The sequence below is a fragment of the Balearica regulorum genome, chromosome 29, assembly GCF_011004875.1.
Source record: "Balearica regulorum gibbericeps isolate bBalReg1 chromosome 29, bBalReg1.pri, whole genome shotgun sequence".
Lineage (NCBI taxonomy): Eukaryota > Metazoa > Chordata > Aves > Gruiformes > Gruidae > Balearica > Balearica regulorum.
The window spans coordinates 154,966-172,789 of record NC_046212.1 but is presented as its reverse complement, the minus strand read 5'-3'; the positions used below and the strand labels follow the sequence as shown (position 1 = coordinate 172,789).

At 59.2% G+C, this 17,824-nt stretch overlaps 2 protein-coding genes across 12 annotated transcripts in view; one reads left to right on the top strand and one right to left on the bottom strand.

Moving 5' to 3' along the window:
- HDAC7 (histone deacetylase 7) overlaps nt 1–6,322 on the top strand; it is an 88,911-nt gene extending 82,589 nt beyond the window's left edge. For all 10 annotated transcript variants that reach the window (XM_075737890.1, XM_075737884.1, XM_075737886.1 and 7 more), the window contains 12 exons: nt 102–222; nt 468–517; nt 1,661–1,768; nt 1,980–2,035; nt 2,265–2,352; nt 2,666–2,785; nt 3,204–3,301; nt 3,396–3,514; nt 3,716–3,849; nt 3,966–4,050; nt 4,297–4,435; nt 5,067–6,322. In XM_075737890.1, coding sequence (XP_075594005.1) covers nt 102–222; nt 468–517; nt 1,661–1,768; nt 1,980–2,035; nt 2,265–2,352; nt 2,666–2,785; nt 3,204–3,301; nt 3,396–3,514; nt 3,716–3,849; nt 3,966–4,050; nt 4,297–4,435; nt 5,067–5,112 — 1,164 coding nt within the window. In that variant the 3' untranslated portion in view covers nt 5,113–6,322. The remainder of the gene's footprint in view (nt 1–101; nt 223–467; nt 518–1,660; nt 1,769–1,979; nt 2,036–2,264; nt 2,353–2,665; nt 2,786–3,203; nt 3,302–3,395; nt 3,515–3,715; nt 3,850–3,965; nt 4,051–4,296; nt 4,436–5,066) is intronic.
- Nucleotides 6,323–9,462: 3,140 nt separating this feature from the next.
- Nucleotides 9,463–17,360, bottom strand: LOC104629430 (twist-related protein 2). Of its 2 annotated transcripts, none has more exons than XM_075737676.1 (2): nt 16,661–17,359; nt 9,463–10,041 (listed from the first exon to the last, which is right to left on the bottom strand). In XM_075737676.1, exon 1 carries the CDS (start codon nt 17,151–17,153, stop codon nt 16,668–16,670), a length of 486 nt encoding a protein of 161 aa, XP_075593791.1. In that variant the 5' UTR covers nt 17,154–17,359; the 3' UTR covers nt 9,463–10,041; nt 16,661–16,667. The 2 variants fall into 2 exon arrangements, with proteins under 2 accessions (XP_075593791.1, XP_075593792.1); XM_075737677.1 differs by lacking the exon at nt 9,463–10,041 and adding an exon at nt 10,055–10,345 and having other exon boundaries at nt 16,661–17,360.
- Nucleotides 17,361–17,824: the final 464 nt, after the last annotated feature.

Genomic DNA, 17,824 nt, shown 5'->3' with positions numbered 1-17,824 from the left:
GCCGGACGTGCCACCTCCACCCTCGGAGGCTGGGGTGGGTGGGTGGGAGAGCCTGCATCTCTCGTTCGGAGCGGCTTGGTCACAACCCCCGTCTGCCGCAGTGTCTGCGGGGACGCAAGGCCACCCTGGAAGAGCTGCAGTGTGTCCATACCGAGCGCCACGTCTTCCTCTACGGCACCAATCCCCTCAACCGCCTGAAACTGGACAACGGGAAGCTGGCAGGTGAGTCCACGTCCACACTGCTCCCTCGGGCAGCCGTGCCCTCACCTTCTGCCCATCCCTGTCCACTCCGGGTCTTGGAACACCCTTGGGGACCACACCAAGCAGCTCCTCTGGGGGCTGGTCCTAATTCTGGCCAAGCAGCCGGGCCAAACCTCCCTCCTTGGTATCCCCGTGCTGTGCACCCTGTCCCTCACCGTTCCCTGGTTTTTCAGCTCTGAAGTCCTCGCTGTCCCCTCTTTCTGCAGGGATCCTGTCGCAGCGGATGTTCGTCATGCTGCCCTGCGGAGGGGTGGGGGTAAGTGCTCAATCTGTGCTCTGGCCGGTTTTGGACGGGGTTGTTCCTTTCATCAGTCCCCACCGAGGGCCTCCTCACGGGCTTGAGCAGAGAGGGAGCTCCCGAAGTCTTTGGGCTGCCAAGATTGGGTAGCCTGAGGTGGGAGCACTCCATCTGTGGGCAAGATGTCGTATCGGAGCTTGCCCTTGTCCTTGGGATGGTCCTAAGCATCCCACCCTGGAAAGGGGACCCTTTCCACCCCCTTACTCCGGGGTCCCCAGCAGCCGAAAGCCCCTCACAGCCATTTCTAAGAGCCCGGGGCGTTAGAAGGGAGCGAGCTGGCGGGACGGCCGGAGGAAGCTGAAGCCGCGGTCTGCCTTGAGGGAGGGGAGCGGTGTCATGGGGACAGCAGCTCGCCACTTCTCTCCAGACACTTCTGTGGCCTCTCCTTTCACAGCTTGCCGCCCTGGTTTCTCTCCATTCATTGCGTTCTCCTCTCTTCCTCTCTCCCCCTGTCTCTGTCCTTCTCTCTCTCTTTCAGGAAGGGTCTCACTCCATGCCTTCCTGCTGCCTCTTCTGGTTCTTCTCCTCTCCTTGCCCCCGCTGCTGGGCACCAGCTCTTCTCAGCCCCGTTTGCATCCACTTTCCCTGCTCTCCCCCTCCCTGCCCTCCTCTCGCCCGTGCCCCGGAGGCGGGGGGGCTGGAGCTGCCCCTCTCCGTGGGCAGAGGGGACCCTTTGAGTTGCACACATGGAGTTGATCAGAAGAGACTTGAGTTTTCCGGCTCTGGCTCGCCCCTTGACGTGATCCTGATCAAACCAAGATGTTTGGTTAAACAATAAAATAAGATAAAGAAGGTAACGAGCGTTTTCTCAGTCACTCCTTCCAGCCCCCCGGGTGCAGGGTGAGATGCTCTGTGCGGAGCTCGGCTGGGGGCTGGGGCTGACAGCAGGCAGAGGAGCTGCCATCGTGGCCAGCAGCACCAGGGAACCGCCCCGGAGCTGGGGAGCTTGCCCCGTTGCGTGCGAGGTGGTCCAGCTCCTCCACGGTGCCCTTCCGGCCTGCGTGGGACCGAGCAGGGCGGCTGGCAGAGAGCGTGGGTCCCGCGACCGAGATCGCCACCGCCGGTGCCCTGTCCCCGTCTGACCGATCCCCTTGCTTCCAGGTGGACAGCGATACCATCTGGAACGAGCTGCATTCCTCCAACGCTGCCCGCTGGGCCGCGGGCAGCGTCACCGAGCTGGCCTTCAAGGTGGCCACCAGGGAGCTGAAGGTAGGTGGCCTCACCTGGAGGTCCCAGAGCAAGAGCGGGGCTGGGGCGGGGGTCTCACCAGCCGGCACCGGGTGCTCCCAGCCCTGTGCTGCTGCAATCTCCGTCCCTGTGTGTCCCAACGTGGTGGGAACTGCCAGGCAGGGGGTGGAGGGAGGGGTGCGTGACGCTGGGGACAGCAGCTCTGATCACTCGCTTTTTGTTTTGTCCCCAGAACGGCTTTGCTGTGGTGCGGCCACCTGGACATCACGCGGATCCTTCCACTGCCATGTAAGGGCCCCTTCCCAAGCGGCAGGGCTTTGGGCTGGCACACGGGAAGCCCCAAACCCAGCTCCTTGGCTCAAAATCACTCCAGACTAACCTCCCCCGGCACCCATCCGTATCCCGGCCGGGGGAGAAGGGAGGGCGAGCCCACCCTTCAGGGAGCACGTGGGCCAGGAGGGAACGGTGCTCAGGAAGGGCTCCAGAGCGTTAACTGGCTCCGACTCCCTCTTTGCAGGGGATTCTGCTTCTTTAACTCGGTGGCCATTGCTGCCAGGCAGCTGCAGCAGAAAGGGAAACTCAGCAAGATCCTCATTGTGGACTGGGTAAGTCCCCTCTGTCCCCCGGCGTGTCCCTGCTCCTCCCCAGGACGTCCCCAGGAGCGGGTGTCTGCACCTCCTCCCAGCTCCGGTTTGGAGCTAGACCGGAGAGAAGCGAAACCTCCTCCTTTCGGGGACCGGCTGCCAGGAGCGTGGCTGGGAACCCCCCGGCACGTTGGGACGGGGGAGCAGATCCCGGGGATGGGGCACCAAGCCCTGGAGCAGGGTAGAGATCCGGTTGCTTTTAGCTGCGTTAGGCTGTTTGACCACCCTCAAGGCTGAAAAAAAGAGCAGTCTCCCAATCTCTCCCTCCCTCTAGGACGTTCACCACGGCAATGGGACTCAGCAGATCTTCTACAGGGACCCTGAAGTTCTCTACATCTCTTTGCATCGTCACGATGATGGCAACTTCTTCCCCGGCAGCGGAGCCGCCGACGAGGTAAAAAAGCACCGACGGGCTTGCGAGGTCTGTGCAGCTCTGCCCAGGGACGGCGGTGCTGGTGGCGGAGGTGACGGCCAGGAGAACGGGACGCGGCTCTGCCGGGTTTGAGCAGAGGGTTGTTTTGTGTCCCTGCCTTGCCCGTTGATGCCTCAGCCTTCCCGCTTCACCCAGCTGGTTGCAGAGCCCGGGCTCCATCCCAGCGGCACGGGAACGGTGACTGGTGGCCGCAAGGCTCTGGGCAACCTCAGGAGAGCTTTGCAAACCCAGCCGGCTCCTGTGGCACAGGGCAGGGGGTCCGGGACACCCCGCTCTGCCTCCCCGCAGCTCGGCAGTGATGGGAGCCCGCTCGGGGCGCTGCCCCAGCGTCCCTGCAGGCCACAGCCAGGCCGTCACTGCTGTCCTTGCTCTCTCACAGGTTGGTGCTGGCCCCGGTGAGGGATTTAATGTCAACGTAGCCTGGACTGGAGGGCTCGACCCCCCCATGGGTGACCCTGAGTATCTGGCTGCTTTCAGGTACTGTTCCTTGTGTTTCTGCTCATCTCCTCTTTCCCTCGGTGTCAGGCCGAGCCAGCGCTTAACGCCTCTCATTTGTTTTTTACCCACGCAGGACGGTGGTGATGCCAATTGCACACGAATTCTCCCCCGACGTGGTGCTCGTTTCGGCCGGCTTCGACGCGGCTGACGGCCACCCGCCACCCCTGGGCGGCTACAAAGTCTCTGCTAAATGTAAGGAGGTGGAAGCAGCTCCGCTGGCTCGGGGGGGGGTTGTTCCTGCTGCCCACCCAGGCTGGGACCGTGGCGCAGGGGCGGCAGCTCTCCAGGGGGCCGGGAAGATCTTTGGGGTCGTACCGGCCCGGCGTCAAGGGCGACGGCCCCGGCGTTTTGGGCAGGGAGGCTGACAAGCACCCTTGGGCTTTACCCCTCCAGGCTTTGGCTACATGACGAAGCAGCTGATGAGCCTGGCTGGCGGAGCCATCGTCCTCGCACTAGAAGGTGGCCACGACCTTACGGCCATCTGCGATGCGTCCGAGGCCTGCGTGTCAGCCTTGCTGGGCAACGAGGTGAGAGCTGGGGGTCCGGGGCTTGCGTGGGTCTTGGCGTGGGGCTGTACTGATGCTGCGAGCCCAGCCCTGGGCACAGCTCCCTCCCGTTGACCCCCTGTGTCTTCCTTCGGCAGCTGGACCCTCTCCCAGAGGAAAGCATGAGGCAGAAACCAAACCCCAACGCTGTGCGCTCCTTGGAAACAGTGATCCAGGTCCAGAGTGAGTGTCCCAGGGCCAGGGCTCGGTTAGTTAACATGGACGGGCCACATGTCAGCGTTTCCTCCCCTCTCCAGTAAATTCCATGACCTCTGAGGGAAAACTTGGCGTAAAAGACCCCGGTGAAGCCCTTCATCATCACCCTTCCCATGGGAGGGTGATGCCCCGTGGGTGCGCCCGCTGCAAGGGAAGCCTGGAGACCTGGGGTACCCCTACGCTGGCACCTCCTGATTTTTGCTTCTCCTGCAGGTAAATACTGGGTGGCCGTGCAGCGTTTTGCCTCCAAGCTGGGCTGCTCCTTCCTGGAGGCACAGCACCACGAGGCAGAAGAGGTGGAGACGGTCACAGCCTTGGCCTCTCTCTCGGTGGCCGTGATGGTGGAGAAAAGGTGATGCTCTCGACTGATCCTGGGAGATGTGGGTGCCCCTCACTCCCTTGTGTGCCTGGCTCCACGCCTTGGTGTCACGGGGGTGGCAGCAGAGAAAGGCCATGTCCCACGGCCAGATGAGCTTCTGGGAGGTCAGGACAGTGCTGGTTTTAAGCAGGTCTTGAGATGTGAGAGAGAGAAATTAAAACCTTCCTCCCCACTGGGAGATCTGATCCTGCGACCCTCACATCCCGGCAGATTTGGCCCCAGCGTTCAGCACCGGTGGGTGGTGGGGTGAGGTCCTTGCATCCACGTGGTGAGGACCTGGTTTGGCTTCTGGGGGATTCAGTGCTGGACTTTTCCCAAACAAGATGAAAACGAGACCAAATCCTCTTCCCTTCCTTGGAGGCTGGACGTGCTGGGGGGTTCATCGCCTCCTTTCAGCAGGGTCCCCACCTGCCCACCACCTTTTCTCGTCCTCACCAGGACTCAGCCAGAGTCTGCGTAGGTCTTGGTGGAGCGAGAAGCACTGGGCAGCTTGTTGTGTAGTTACAGAGGCTGGACTTGTCGGCAGGCCCCTTGGTGCCGAGAGGGACGTGTTGTGTCACGCAGGTCTCCTCCTCATCTCATGTGTCGTACTTCTCCATTTCAGGCCGCAAGATGAGCCGATGGAGGAAGAGGAGCCCATGAACCAGTGATGAGTGGTGACCTTCTCTGCTCCCCTGCTTCCAGGATGTGGCTGGACTCTCCTGAGCCCAGCGCTCACTCTTCACTCCTGGCTTCCCATTCGCCACGTCATCCTCGCTCCTCGAGTCACGGTCCTAAAACGGCCTGGACCTTTGGCTGCCACCTCTGCAGGTCGCCCAGAAAGGATGCTCCTGCAGCCACCTGGAAGGCGTCCTCCTGCTCGGGACCGATGGAAAACCACAAACTCCCTCTGCACGGCGTGGCCTTGCCAACCTAGACCGTGCCTGCGATCAGTCCCCAGCCTTCGGGACCTGAAACCCCCTCTGGGGACGTGCGTGAGAGGCCTCCACCCCTCTGGCTGCGGTGGCGGCCGGACGCAGACCTGCCCTTCTCCTGGGATCTTCCTCACCCTTGGGGAAGGGGGTGGGTGTTGGGATGGATGTTGTGGCCGTGCTGCGGGTGGTTAGAGCCGCCTTCGGGACTGCACCCAGAGCTCCTCTCCGACCAGGCAGCGATGCCTTTGAGAAGCAGCCCTGTGTTTTGCTCGGGAGGGACGGGCTCTCCGCGTCTTCTCGCGAAGGCTTCCTGGCTCCCCTTCCCTCTGGTGGGGCGCGAGGCGGGAGCGAGCGCGACGGTGCCCGTGGCGTATGACCTCGTTCTGCGCAAGAAGGGTTTGGACGGCTGTGGATGATGCGCCGATGCCCCGCAGTCGGGGAAGAGCGAGGGCTGGAGCGTCTGCAGCGCCCAGGATTGCACCCGTGGGACATCCTAACCACTAACCAGAGCGCGAACCCTCTGGTGCCGGGGCTCTGATTTGCACTATATACAATTGACGTGTGCTAATGTGAACCTTACGTACTCTTCTTTCCATGGGAATTTCGGGAACAAACACCTCTTCGTGCGGACGTTACCGAGGTGCCTTGAGCCCTTTCCAGCAGCTCGCTGACCTGGGGATCTGTGTCGCTGTAGCCCCCTGTAATCCCTAAAGCGGGGGCAGCCCAGCCGTCTTCCACCCTCCCCCCTCCAAGCCCACCGCCCCACCCCCCGCCGCCGCTGCACCCCCAGCACCCCCGTGGGCTCCTCTTCTCCAGCTGAGATCAAATCAAATCCTGTCACCCTCTGCTTGGTGCTGAGCTCCCCCAGGGATAGCCCCAGCAACGCAGTGCCTGTCCCTGTCCCCCATCTCGGGGGGGACACGCAGAGGCAGGGTCAGGCCCCCCCCCCAAAATGAGGTGTCCGTCTAGATTTGCCTTCTTCCCGTCTTATTCTGCAACGGGGCGTCGTGTGGCTCCTCGCCCCGAGAGCCTTCCCCCTTTCTTCCGTGTGTCCTATGGGTCACCCTGCGAGGACAGGTCCCCGCTCGGGGTGCTGGGCTGCAGCGGGATTTGGGGACGGGGGATGGACGGAGCGGAGGCGGCCAGGCTCCGTCTGCAGGCACAGGGAGGAGATTTTGTAAAAAAAAAAAAAAAAAAAAAAAAAAAACCCAAAACAAAACTAACAAGGAAGAGGAAAAAAAAAAAAAAAAAGGACCTTGGAAGAATAAAACATTTCTGTGTCTCAGACTGCCCAGAGCTGGGGTCCAGCAGCGCCGGCCGGTGGCACGGAGACTGGGGAGGCTGCGCCATCCTTTACAGCCGAGCGACGGGCAGAAAGTCGTCAGGGCCGTGCCGCAGCCGTGCCCCTCTCCTTGCTGCCGGGCCTCGGGTACCCGCGCTCAGCCTGCGCCGCAGGGACGGGAGGGAGGGCGTCGCGTTGCCGCGGAGGGGTTAAGGAACACCCCAGAACCTCTCTCTTGTCTTCTCCAGAGCTTGGTGTTTGTGGGTGCTGGCCCGTTCTGTGGGACCGTCCCTCCATCCTGTGGGTCTCCCCAGCTCCAGGGGGGCTGTGGGGTGGTGCCGTGGGGTGCTTGGGTGTCCCCGAGCCGAGGCTGGGGCTGCCACCCCTTCCCCACCCGCTGCGGCCCCTTCCCCCTGCTCCAGCCCCTCGGCTGAGCTGGGCACCCCACAGCCCCCCAGCGCCGGGGTGCCACCGTCTCACCCTCCGCCAGCCTCAGTTTCCCTTCCCCGCTCGGTCCCACCCTCCCTCCCATTTCTCCCAGTGGGTCCCAGCAGGAGCGGCCCCGCTACGACATGGCCCACGGCCGCTCCTCGCCTCCGAGGAAGCCCAAAACTCGACGTCGAAGGAGAATTTGCTCCCCAGGTTCCTCCAGGACAAAGCTGTGGGTGCGACGGGGTGAGCTCAGCTGTGGAGGCTGTTACAGAGGGACGTGCCCCAAGCGAACGACCTCTTTCCTCGCTTCTTAACTTCAATATTTAACATTTTCCGGTTTCCTCTGGGTCTATCAGGGCAAGATACCAAAGGAAAAAAAAAAAAACCCCAACCTGTGATCAATTAAGCTCATGAATTGAAGGGCTGGCTCTTCCCAGCCTGGGTAGGTCGGGCTCAGAGCACCCAGCAAGACTTTCGTGAGCGTCACCCAGCCAAGGAGTCATTCATCCCTTGCACCCCACGTGGCAGGTCACCCCAAAATGGAGGCCCCCCCCCCCCACCTTCCCCGCATTCGCTCCGCTGTTGCGTCACCCCGGCCGATGTGCCGAACGGCTCACGGGAAGCGCCGGCCCCGTTTGCCAACCGGTCTCTTGCGGTTTCAACCCCAAAGACGGGGCCGAACAACGCGGCGGCGAAGCGTGGGCGTTGGTGCGAGCGTGTTTTTTACTAGCAGAGTTGTGTGCTTGCTTGGAAAGGGTGTCCCGTCCCGTCCCCCTCCCCGTGGGGTGTCACCCCCTCGTCCCCAGGTCCCCCCTAAACACCCATCTCAGTGGCGCCTGCCAAGCGCGGAGGCTGGAGGAGGTGGTGGGCTCCCATGGGTGGAGGTCCTGCCGTGGTGATGCTGAAGCCCAGGTCTGGGTGGGTGCGTCACTGCCTGGGTGCTCCCACCCAGGCTGGGTTGGGATGGAGGGAGGAACCTCCCCGAGCTCCCTCCTGCCTGATTTTAACAACAACGTCAGGCAGAGTCGTCCCACCACGAAGCCGATGGTGAACATCTCCAGCTCCTCTGCAGCCGTGCAACCCGGATGAGCACGCTCCACCCCAGAGTAAACGGAGACCGGGACCTCCAAAACGGGCAGCGCGTCCCCCCCCTCAAAAGTCACCGGTGCTTCCCAGCCGCCGGGAAGGTTTGTCGGTGCGCCAAGAAAAGCCACGCGGCGGCGCGGTCACCCGCGCCAGGGATGCCGTGGGACGCGGGGTGGCCATCCCACGGGGACGGGGTGTATTGGGGGGGGGGTCCCCCGAGACGTGTGAAGCTGAAAAGGGTCAGAACATCTCCAGGTCCATCCCTCCGCGCCCCAAAAACCTTTCCCCCCCCAACTTTCAGTGCCTTTGCTGGCAGTAACCATAATCACGACTGTGAGCATTGAAAAAAAAACCCCAAACCTCGGTTCAAATTATTGTTCCGTCCTTAGGGCTGATGTTTTGCTCGTTTTAAAATAAAAGTCAACATAAAGATTTAAAAAAAAAAAAAAAAGACTACACAAAATGTTACTTCTAAATCATTTTTTAAAAGATACTTCACCCTTTTTTTTAAAAAAAAAATTAGGGTTGGAATCCTGAGTCTCCACAAAGAGGTATTTCCCCTTTATTTTTAAAGCACATTTTAGTTCTTTTTTTGAAAGAAAATTTATATTTCTAAAGGTGGTTTCATTTTTCATGTGTAAAATACTTCCTCAGAAGCAGTTAACGAAGCCATCCACAACCCTATTTTTCATCTAATTTTTATTTTTTTAAGCACATTCCGATTTTTTTTTATTTTATTTTTTTTTTAAAGGCTGCTGTCAGCTCCCCGGAGCAGGGAATCCGCTCGCGGTGTAAATAAAAATTGAGGATTATATAGAAAAAGGTAGTCTGAGCCTTGCTGTCGCTTCTCCTTGGATTCTCTGGTGTGTAATAAAGCGTGATCACTAATTGAAACTCCGCTGTTGAATCATTCGTAACACTTCTCTCCCACGTGGATTATTTTGGGTTGCACGCCTGTTGCAGCCTCGCTCACGGGGACTTTTTTTTCTTTCTTTCTTTTTCTTCCCCCCCCCCCATTTTTCTGCTATAACGAGCAAAAATACCTGATTCTCTTTCGCCCGATTTAAATAAAACCGGCCGAGCACCAGCGGTGACGGAGGGTGCAGGGGTGGGTGCGCGCGGCCGCGTGCGACAGCACCATTTCCTTGGGAAACAAAAGGATTGAACCCTGGAAAATTCCCCCTGGACTTTATTGGGATCGTCCGAAAATCCCGACGGCCCTTTCGCCATCCCCCCCCACCCCCCGCCATCTCGGTATCCCCCCAAAAAGAGCCTGAACACCCCCCCCCCCCACCCGCCCCGGAGCAGCACCGCTCCGGATGTGCCCAAACTCTCACGGGAAGAGGGAAGGACCGTGCGCAATGTCTCCGGCCTTATTTTCCAATGATTTCAAAGAAATTGGTCATTCCAACAGCGCGGGTGATTTTTTTTTTTTTTTTTTTTTTTTTTTTGAGAAACGTCCACGGAGTAGGAGCGTGAGCCTCGGCGTTGGTTGAGGGGTTCGGCAGCCCCCCCCCGAAATCCGCTCTGCACGCCAGCAGCAGTTCGAACCGTGGCATCGCTGCGGTGCAGCCCTCCCCCCCCCCAGAGAAGGAATAAAAGCGGAGCCGTGCTGGGCTCCATCCTTGGCCAAACCCTCGGACGCTGACTTTTCCCATCCACGCAGGAAGCAGCGAGGACGGGCTCGAGCCCTTCCCAGCATCCCGAGAGGAGTTGTCCTGCCTGGTCCTGGCAGAAGGCAGCTGCCTGCACGTCCTGGGGGGATGCGGGGAGGACCGAGCCCGCTGAGCCGGGGACATCGGCTTTCCTGCAGGCTCGGGAAGCCGATGGCTGGTACCGGAGTAGATACCTCAACTGTTTCTTACCTGCGAGTCAAAAAAAAAAAAAAATAATAATAAATTACACCCTAAAGAGTTTCGTACACAGCGTCGTTCCAAGAAAAACCACCTCGGTCCTGGTTGAGGTCCCTCTGCCCCAGCCGCAGGGTTTGCACGGGGTGGTGGGGGGGGGGTCAGAGCAGCCCCGGGTGAGGGGGCTGGCGGGGTGGGACGGGGTTCGTGCCCTCCTGCTGTCGATATTCGGGTGCTGGAGGAAAGTGGGGTGGTTGGGGCTGGGTGCCCGGGCGCTGGCGAGCTGCTGCTCGTTTCCATCGAGGCGGAGGCGTAAGACCTAAGGGGAGACAGGCAGGGTCAGCCCGGCTGCCAAGTCACCGAGGTTTTTGGCTTCCCAAAATCATGCAAAATCCGGTGCTCGGCTGGGAAGCTGGCGAGGGGAAGAGCCGCGCTCGGTTGCTGGCTCCTGAGCCTTCGTGCTTTGCATTCGCAGACTTTCCCCGTAGCCGCAAGATTTTGCGTGGGACACGCTGGGAAGTGTCCCCACACCTGAGCCCGGGACTGAGAGCGCTCCAAAAATTCATAGCTTTTACCCCAAATATGCTTTTCTGGGAGGATGGAGAAGGAAAGCGACCGAATCGCTCATCCCTCCTCCCCTCCGTGGGGAGGACAGACGTTATCCCGTGATGAACTGTTCCCTCTCCGGCCCGGGGGACGACAGGCTGTCCTCAGGGTGGGTGACGCCGAAGGGGACCCCGGACGCCTCCAGCCGCCGGCGGACGCCAGCCTGGAGCCAGGGACCGTGGTGCGGGTGAACCCAGCACAGGAGCAGGGCAAACCAAGCCAGGGGCCTGATCCGGACCTCGGGCAGGGGAAAACATCTCCCTGCAAGCGCTGGATGAGACGAGAAACGGCTCCGGCAGATCTCGAGGGACCCGGCACGGGGGGTGGAGAGGGCAGTCCAGCCCTGTGGGGCAACGGCTCCGTCTTGTTGGTCCTGGCGCTCTCTGGGCTTCCTCCCCATCACCCCCAGGTCTCTGGTTTTATTTCACATCCCCCCCCGCCCTCGCTTTGCCTCCTGCTTTTCTAGTGCCTCCTTGCGCAAGAGCTGAGACCTTTAACTCTCTGGAGAGGAGGCTGCAGAGGAATAAATCAAACCCTCCAGTAATTCAGCCCTGGGTACCGCTGAGATAATGCAGACGGGGGCCGGCAGGCTGCTGGGGGGGGACAGCCCTTGCCCACCCTCTCCGCAGGCAGGGCTGCCCACGGGATTTGCAGACAGGACAGAGCCTGGTGGCAGAGAGAGAGAAAATAAAATAAAATAACATAAAAATCCCCAAAACCTGATTTGTCCCGTTGCTGTCCCTTTGGGACCACGGTCCGAAAGGTCTGTGATGGGCCACGGTGCTCAGGGGCAACGGTGTCTGGCGCAACGGGCAAGCAGAAAGGCTGGTGGCCAAGTGGCCAGCACAGGGATGTCCTGGGGTGTGGGAAGCCCAGCCACGAGCATCGCGACCCAGCCCATGTCAAAGCTCATCATCACCCTTTTGCCTCCCGGCACGGCCGTGTCTCAAGCCAGCAAGGTCTAACGGTAAATAAACGCACTCACGGCGCGATCGGGAAGGGCACGCAAGGGCTGCGGGAGCCTCCGGAGGAGACCAACCCCGCTCTGAGCCTGCGGGGCTCCGGGACGGACCTTCCGGAGCCGGGGAGACGCATCGCTCTGCGAGCCCGTCCTCAACGCCCCGGCTGACGCCTGCCCTTCCCTCCCTCCGCTGCATTATCACCCTCGTCTCTGTTCAGGTACAGCCCTATAAAAGGAAATTAAATGCAAAGCCCGTCTCGTTAACGCATCTCCTTCGTTCCCCCTCAGGTCCCAGGTGCATTCCCGTGACATTCGGCGATGAAATACGGGCTCGTTTCAAAGGCATTCCTCTGGGCTAAGCGAACGCAGCTGAGATCTAGCGAGCCCGTCTCCTCGCGGGGATCGTAAACCGGCAGACATTTTAATGCTCGCGAGGGCTGGCTCTGTAATTTTATCTCTGTTTTAATTTTAACTAATCCTGAGCAGTGCTGAGAACCTGCCTTCCTGTGATGGAGAGGAGCCTGGTTTCCCTGGGCAGGTTTGTCATTGAGTTGTCCCACCTTTAATAGAAAAGTAGAAGTTTTTTTGCTAGAAAAAAGGCTTTTCTGACAGTGAAATTCATGGTGGCCCCAGTCTCTGACACGTCCCCGTGCCAGACGCTGTCACGGAGAGGGATGGCTGGACAGCCTGTGGCTCTCCCTGCTCCAGGCTGAGCTCCGGGAACTGCAGCGGATCAGCTCTGGGATGTGGAGGTGATGCCACCCCTTGCTCCGACACAGCAGTCGGGGTGTCCCCCGACAGCCCCGACACGGTGTGGGCTGGTGGTGGTGGGGGGGACTGAGCGTCCCCCCAGCCCCGTCTGGTCCTGCAGCCTTACCTGGAGCCGGTGCATGAGATCAGCCCTGGGATTTTGGGGGATGCTCCGCTCCTCCTGCCCCGGGCCACCAAAGCTGGAGCCTTCAAGGCACCGAACATCTCTTCTTCTACCTGTCCATCCTGCAGATGCTACACCGGCTCCACGCTTGTGCGGGAGGACAGCAGCCTTTGGAGGAAACTTTTGGCCTCTAAACCTGCTCCATGCCGGAGCAAGGAGTAAATCCTGCCCGAGCGCACGGACAGGAGCACGGAGGACGGCTGGTATTTAACGTAGCCCTTGACCCGAATGGCGAAAAGAAAAATCACCCAGGCACAGATTTCCCAGGATTTGGGCAACTCCTGGTCTCTACTGGGAGCAAAAAAACCTAAAGTGAAAGCGAGCAGAGCCAGTGCAACTCCTCGCCCGCTGGACCTGGGGAAGGAGGAGCCCAGCGCCTGGGCTTGCTCTGACCCGGGGTCCTGGGCCACCTTGGCCAGTTCAAGCGGCAGTGAGCCAACGGACCCACTTCTCGCTGCGTTTAAAGGACGGAGCCAACTCGACCGGATGGGACCACGCTTTCTTGCCAGTCTGCAGAGGGATCTCGGAAAGCCTTTTGAAATAGCCGCTGCTTTAAATGCATCTTCTGAGCAGAGCTGAATAGGGAAGGGAGCTCTCCCCGAGCTCCTTTAACACCCTGGTGCTTTAATACTGTGCAATGAGACGTATTTATAAATAAAAGAAAATGAAACATCCGCCCGACAAAGCAGACTCCAAGCAAGAGCAACAGTCCCCAAAGGGAAGATTTATCCAAGGTCTTTCAGGATAGACAATTAAGTGAGGGCAACACGAGAAAGACAATAAATCCAGGGAGACAAATGAAGGGCAAGGAATATCACCCCTTACAACTCCGCCAGTCTTTCCCCCCCAGCAGTTTCAGCTTCCAGCCTCATTTTCTCCTCCAGCAGGAAAAGAAACCATTTTAATGTGCTCAAGACTGTGCTGAAAAACCATGAGCTTGGGGGAACTTCAAACATTATTTTTCTTGCCTGAGGGCTCAATCCCTCTTTCCCCAGATGATGTCTCCTGGTTAACAAGGGCATATCCACATCCAGCTATTCCAGCACCCTTTGATATTTAATAGGCTGAGTTCCAGTGGAGACCAGTACGCCAGCGCTCGCAGCAGCCGTTAGCTGCTTTACATTATAAAATTACGGTCCCGTTGCAAGCGCCGGGTTAATTCACTTACGGGAGAGAGAGACTCAGCCTTTCCAACTCCAGCATCGCTTCCCCTGCGGCTGTTCCCTCTTTTAGGTCTTTGCTTAGCAAATCCTCCTCCCATCACTTCCCTGCCCAACTGGGAGCTGCTAATTGGTACCCGAATACCGCTGCAGGTTGGCACAAAGCAGATTATTATCTATTCAGCTGAAGGCAAGCACCGGAGCCGCTTGGGATGAATATTAACCGGCGATGATAAGCACACCGAGCGTACCACGCTCACAGGACGTGAGGGATTTTACACGGAGGCTTTTTCATTTAGCAGAGAGGTCTTTAAGATCACTAAGGGTCTTTAATTCCTCTCTTTATCATGGGAACACAATTCCTGCCAAGCACTCAGCTTAAATAAACAGGTCTACAGGTCAATGACCGGACGCAGAGCTGCACGTCAGCCCACACACGCAAGCGGGAGCAGACACGCGTGCACCGTGAGCGACGGCCCCGAGTCTGGGGGTGATGGGGAGGAGACTCAAAACCCCCCCCACCTCCCCAAGGCGAAAATGCCTTTCGCTGGGCTTTAACGAAGCGCACAGCTCATCAGCGTGGACTTCGACAGCACAGCACAACGCCAAAGCTCTTAAAAACCATCCCCCTCCCCCAAAGAAACCCACGCTCTGCTGAGCTGATTCCACTTCTCTTGCGAACCCAGGAGCGGGGCAGAGCCATGTCGAGCAGCCCCCAACTTTTGGAAGCGTGCACGGAGCGCCCGCATCCCCCCAACCAGGATAACCCAGCTGCAAACTGCAAAACTCCCGGGGCTGCAAAAATGTGATGCCCAGAGGAGGGTGAGGGAGGCTCTGGGGGTGGGGGGGGAGGGATACGGGCTTGCTTTGCTCGGGGTGGGGGGGGGGTCAGCATCCTGAATGTCCCTGGCAGCTTTTTGGCTTCTCAAAGCGAGAACAAGTAACCACACGCATCACTCCTGGCTGTCCCGAAGGGAACGATGTCCGTGGCAGCGCCCAGCCAAGGGGCAGCGATCCTGCTTCCAGCAAGGACAGTCTTTCGTTTCTGAAATGACCAGGTCTGCCCCAAATAATTGAGATCTATACATGGGTTTAGAAAACTGGCAGTGTCCCCGTTGGTTAGAAGAGATCTTAACGAGGCTTGCAGGAAAATAACGGCACATCCTTAAATGAAATCCCCCTGGGAACTGGTCGTCACCTTTAGCCAGCGCTTGCACCTACATCTGCAGATCTGGACTAAAATTCAGAGCTGTTAAGTGGAAAAACACAATGGCAAGGAGGATCAGCGCTGCTCGGGGCCGGGGGGGACACACACCGGCCACGGCAGAGGGTCCCCCACCGCCGGGGCATCACTTGGGCCACTTTGCAGGAATTTGCTATAATTTATTTTGCCTCAGAAAAGCCCCTTTCCTCCCTTTCCTGCTCCCTCTGCCCTTCAAACCACGAGACCGGGGTTGAGAGCGGAATTATTTTTTTGCACTACGGTTTTCCCCAGATGTACCCTAAAGGCAAAGGCTCCGGGATCCTGTCATCCTCGCCAGGATGCGCCCGTGACGAGGAGGGCATCGGTGCTTTCACGTCAGGCTGCAGCATCGCACCAGCTCCCTGCCCTAGCTGGGGGGATTGGGGGGGGGTGTCAGCTTGGCTTTAATTAGGGTCTTGCACCCGCTCAGCACTTCTTATCGCAGGGTCTGGACGGTCTCGTGTTATAAATACGCTGCTTCTGGCTGCGGGGAGACCGTGATGGGGCAGGTGGGTCCCTGCGCTGAACTGGGACGTCAGTAAGACCAGCCAGGAGGAGAAATGGCACGTAAGGAGGGTGCACAAGGCTGACTACAACAGCTGGCAGAAAAATAAGGAGAAAAGGGGTTTCCACGTTGCAGCCCTTAGTGGCGGGTGCGAGAAAAAAAGAAGAGTCTTTTTGGGGTTGGCTTCCCCAGAGGACCCAGCGGTGTCCAACCCCCAGCGCCAGGGCTGACACAAGGCAGGGCTCGGTGCCTGGGGAAAGCCAGAAGGCTGGATCCTGCTTCAGGGACAACGGGGACTCTTGGGAGCTTGACTGGGCTCCCATGAAGTTTCCCCAAAGTCCACAGCTTGGGAATGTCCTCCAGAGCTTTCTGGACGGGCTGCAGGAAACGTTAGCACGCCGCTGACCCTTCTCCCCCTGTTCCCCCTTTTTTCCCAGCCCAACTAGACCTAAAGCACTGAAAATAGGATTATTCCCCTCTGAGGGGGACTGAAAGGATGCTCAGGCGGTGGCTGGATGGTGCTGGGGACCTCAAACCAGGGGTGCAGTGCAAGGAGCGGGCAAACCTCACTCAATATTTTATTCGCTGCAGTGTAGGATGCCTACAGATCCAAAGGGATTACGGATCCCATCTTACCCGCATGGCTTTAGGAGAGGGATAGGAGAAAGCCAGGAGGCTCCAGGGCCACCCAACGGCTTCGGGGAACGGCTGCTGAATTTTGCCCGGGCGGCGAGGACAAGGCTGGGCTCTTCGCACGGTGGGAACAGTTGGCCGATGGCTGCGGGGCTGCCGCCGGTCTCGCGCGTGCGGTTTTGACACCTCGGTAACTCAAGCGCATTCAGGAGGGTGTCTGCTGATTTACGTGCCCTCCCAGGTTACCGTGGGAGGATAAATCAGATTTTTAAGCCCTTGTTTTAAACCTTTCACTAGCCTGTCCCAGACCAGACCCCGCTAAATGAGCTCAGTCGCTTTAGGGCTCCACAGCTTGGCCCCCTGCGACGTCTTCCCGGCCCCGGCGAGGTTGGGAATCGCCACCTCCTCCGACCGCCGGCCTCGGCAGCGTCTGGGGTTCGTTAAAGCAAATCGCTTGCACGTGTAGCGTGAGGAGGGGGCGGCTGCCGTGCTTTCCCCCCCCCACCCCCGCAGGACCGAGCTGGGGAGATGCGTGGAGGATGCAGGAGCGAGGGGCGTGCGGAGGTGTCGGCGGGGAGGTGGCGATACGTACCCCCGGCTCAGTGGGATGCGGACATGGACCAAGCCCCTTCCATCCTCCAGACGGAGAAGGCGTAGCTGAGCCTCTCGTGGGCCAGGTAGTTGCAGCTGGTGATCTTGTGGTCCAGCTCATCGCTCTGCAGGACCTGGTACAAGAAGTCTATGTAGCGGGCGGCCAGCTTGAGGGTTTGGATCTTGCTCAGCTTGTCGGAAGGAAGGGTCGGGATGATCTTCCGCAGCTCCGCGAAGGCGTCGTTGAGCGACTGGGTCCGCTGGCGTTCCCGCACGTTGGCGATCACGCGCTGCGTGTGCACGTCCTCGAAGGACTGCGGGACGGGGCTGCGCTTGCTCCGCTTGCCCTGCGGCGATGGGGCACCGCAGTCCTCCGCCGGTTTGCCTCCCTGGCCACGCTTGCGCAGGCATTTCTTGTGCAGCCGCTCGCCTTCCTCCTCGCTGGTGACCAGGCTGCCTTCAGGGGAGTCCGGGCACATGCTTTCCTCTTTCATCTTCTCAGCAACTCTTGGGCGAAGGGCTCTCGGGGTCTCACGAGACGCGACGGCCGCAGCACATCGGCAAGGTGGCCTGGAGAGGAGCCAGCGCCCGCTCCAGAGGTGTAGCCTGGAACATCCACCCGTCAGCCTCCCCAGATTTCCCAAACCTTGTGGAGCCCTCCAAGGAGCTCGGTTGGTTTTTCCTTTGGGCTACGGAGAGGAGGGCATTCGAATAACTTTGGGGAATGGCTCTTGCTGATAGGGCGAGGAAGACCGTGGGCGGACCAGGCACAGACCAATGCAGCCGTGCAAGGTAATGCAAACATCAGTGGAGCTTATGGGTTCCAGATTTCCTCCCTCCCTCCTCCACCGACACCCCCAAGCCCTCCGGCACAGATGCTCCTGCCTGCTGCCCGGATGTCAGGGGACATTGCCTATGCTAATGTGAGCACCAGCCATGGAGTTCAGGGAAGGCTTTTTTGGGTTTTAGTCTTCCCCCCCCCGCCCCTTTTTTTAAGTCCAGTTGATCCAGCAAAAGCCAGCCAGAAATAGTCACTTGTCCAATTTGGAACAGAAGACTTCTATCTATGAGAAAATCAAGTGGAAACGTGGAACAACGAATGTTTCAATGAGCAATACAGGTATTCTCTGACTCCAAAGGAAGAAGCAACAGTCATAGGCATCCA

Coding starts and splice junctions, on each gene's coding strand:
- LOC104629430 (XM_075737677.1), bottom strand. CDS start 17,153: ATGAAAGAGGAAAGCATGTGCCCGGACTCCCCTGAAGGCAGCCTGGTC.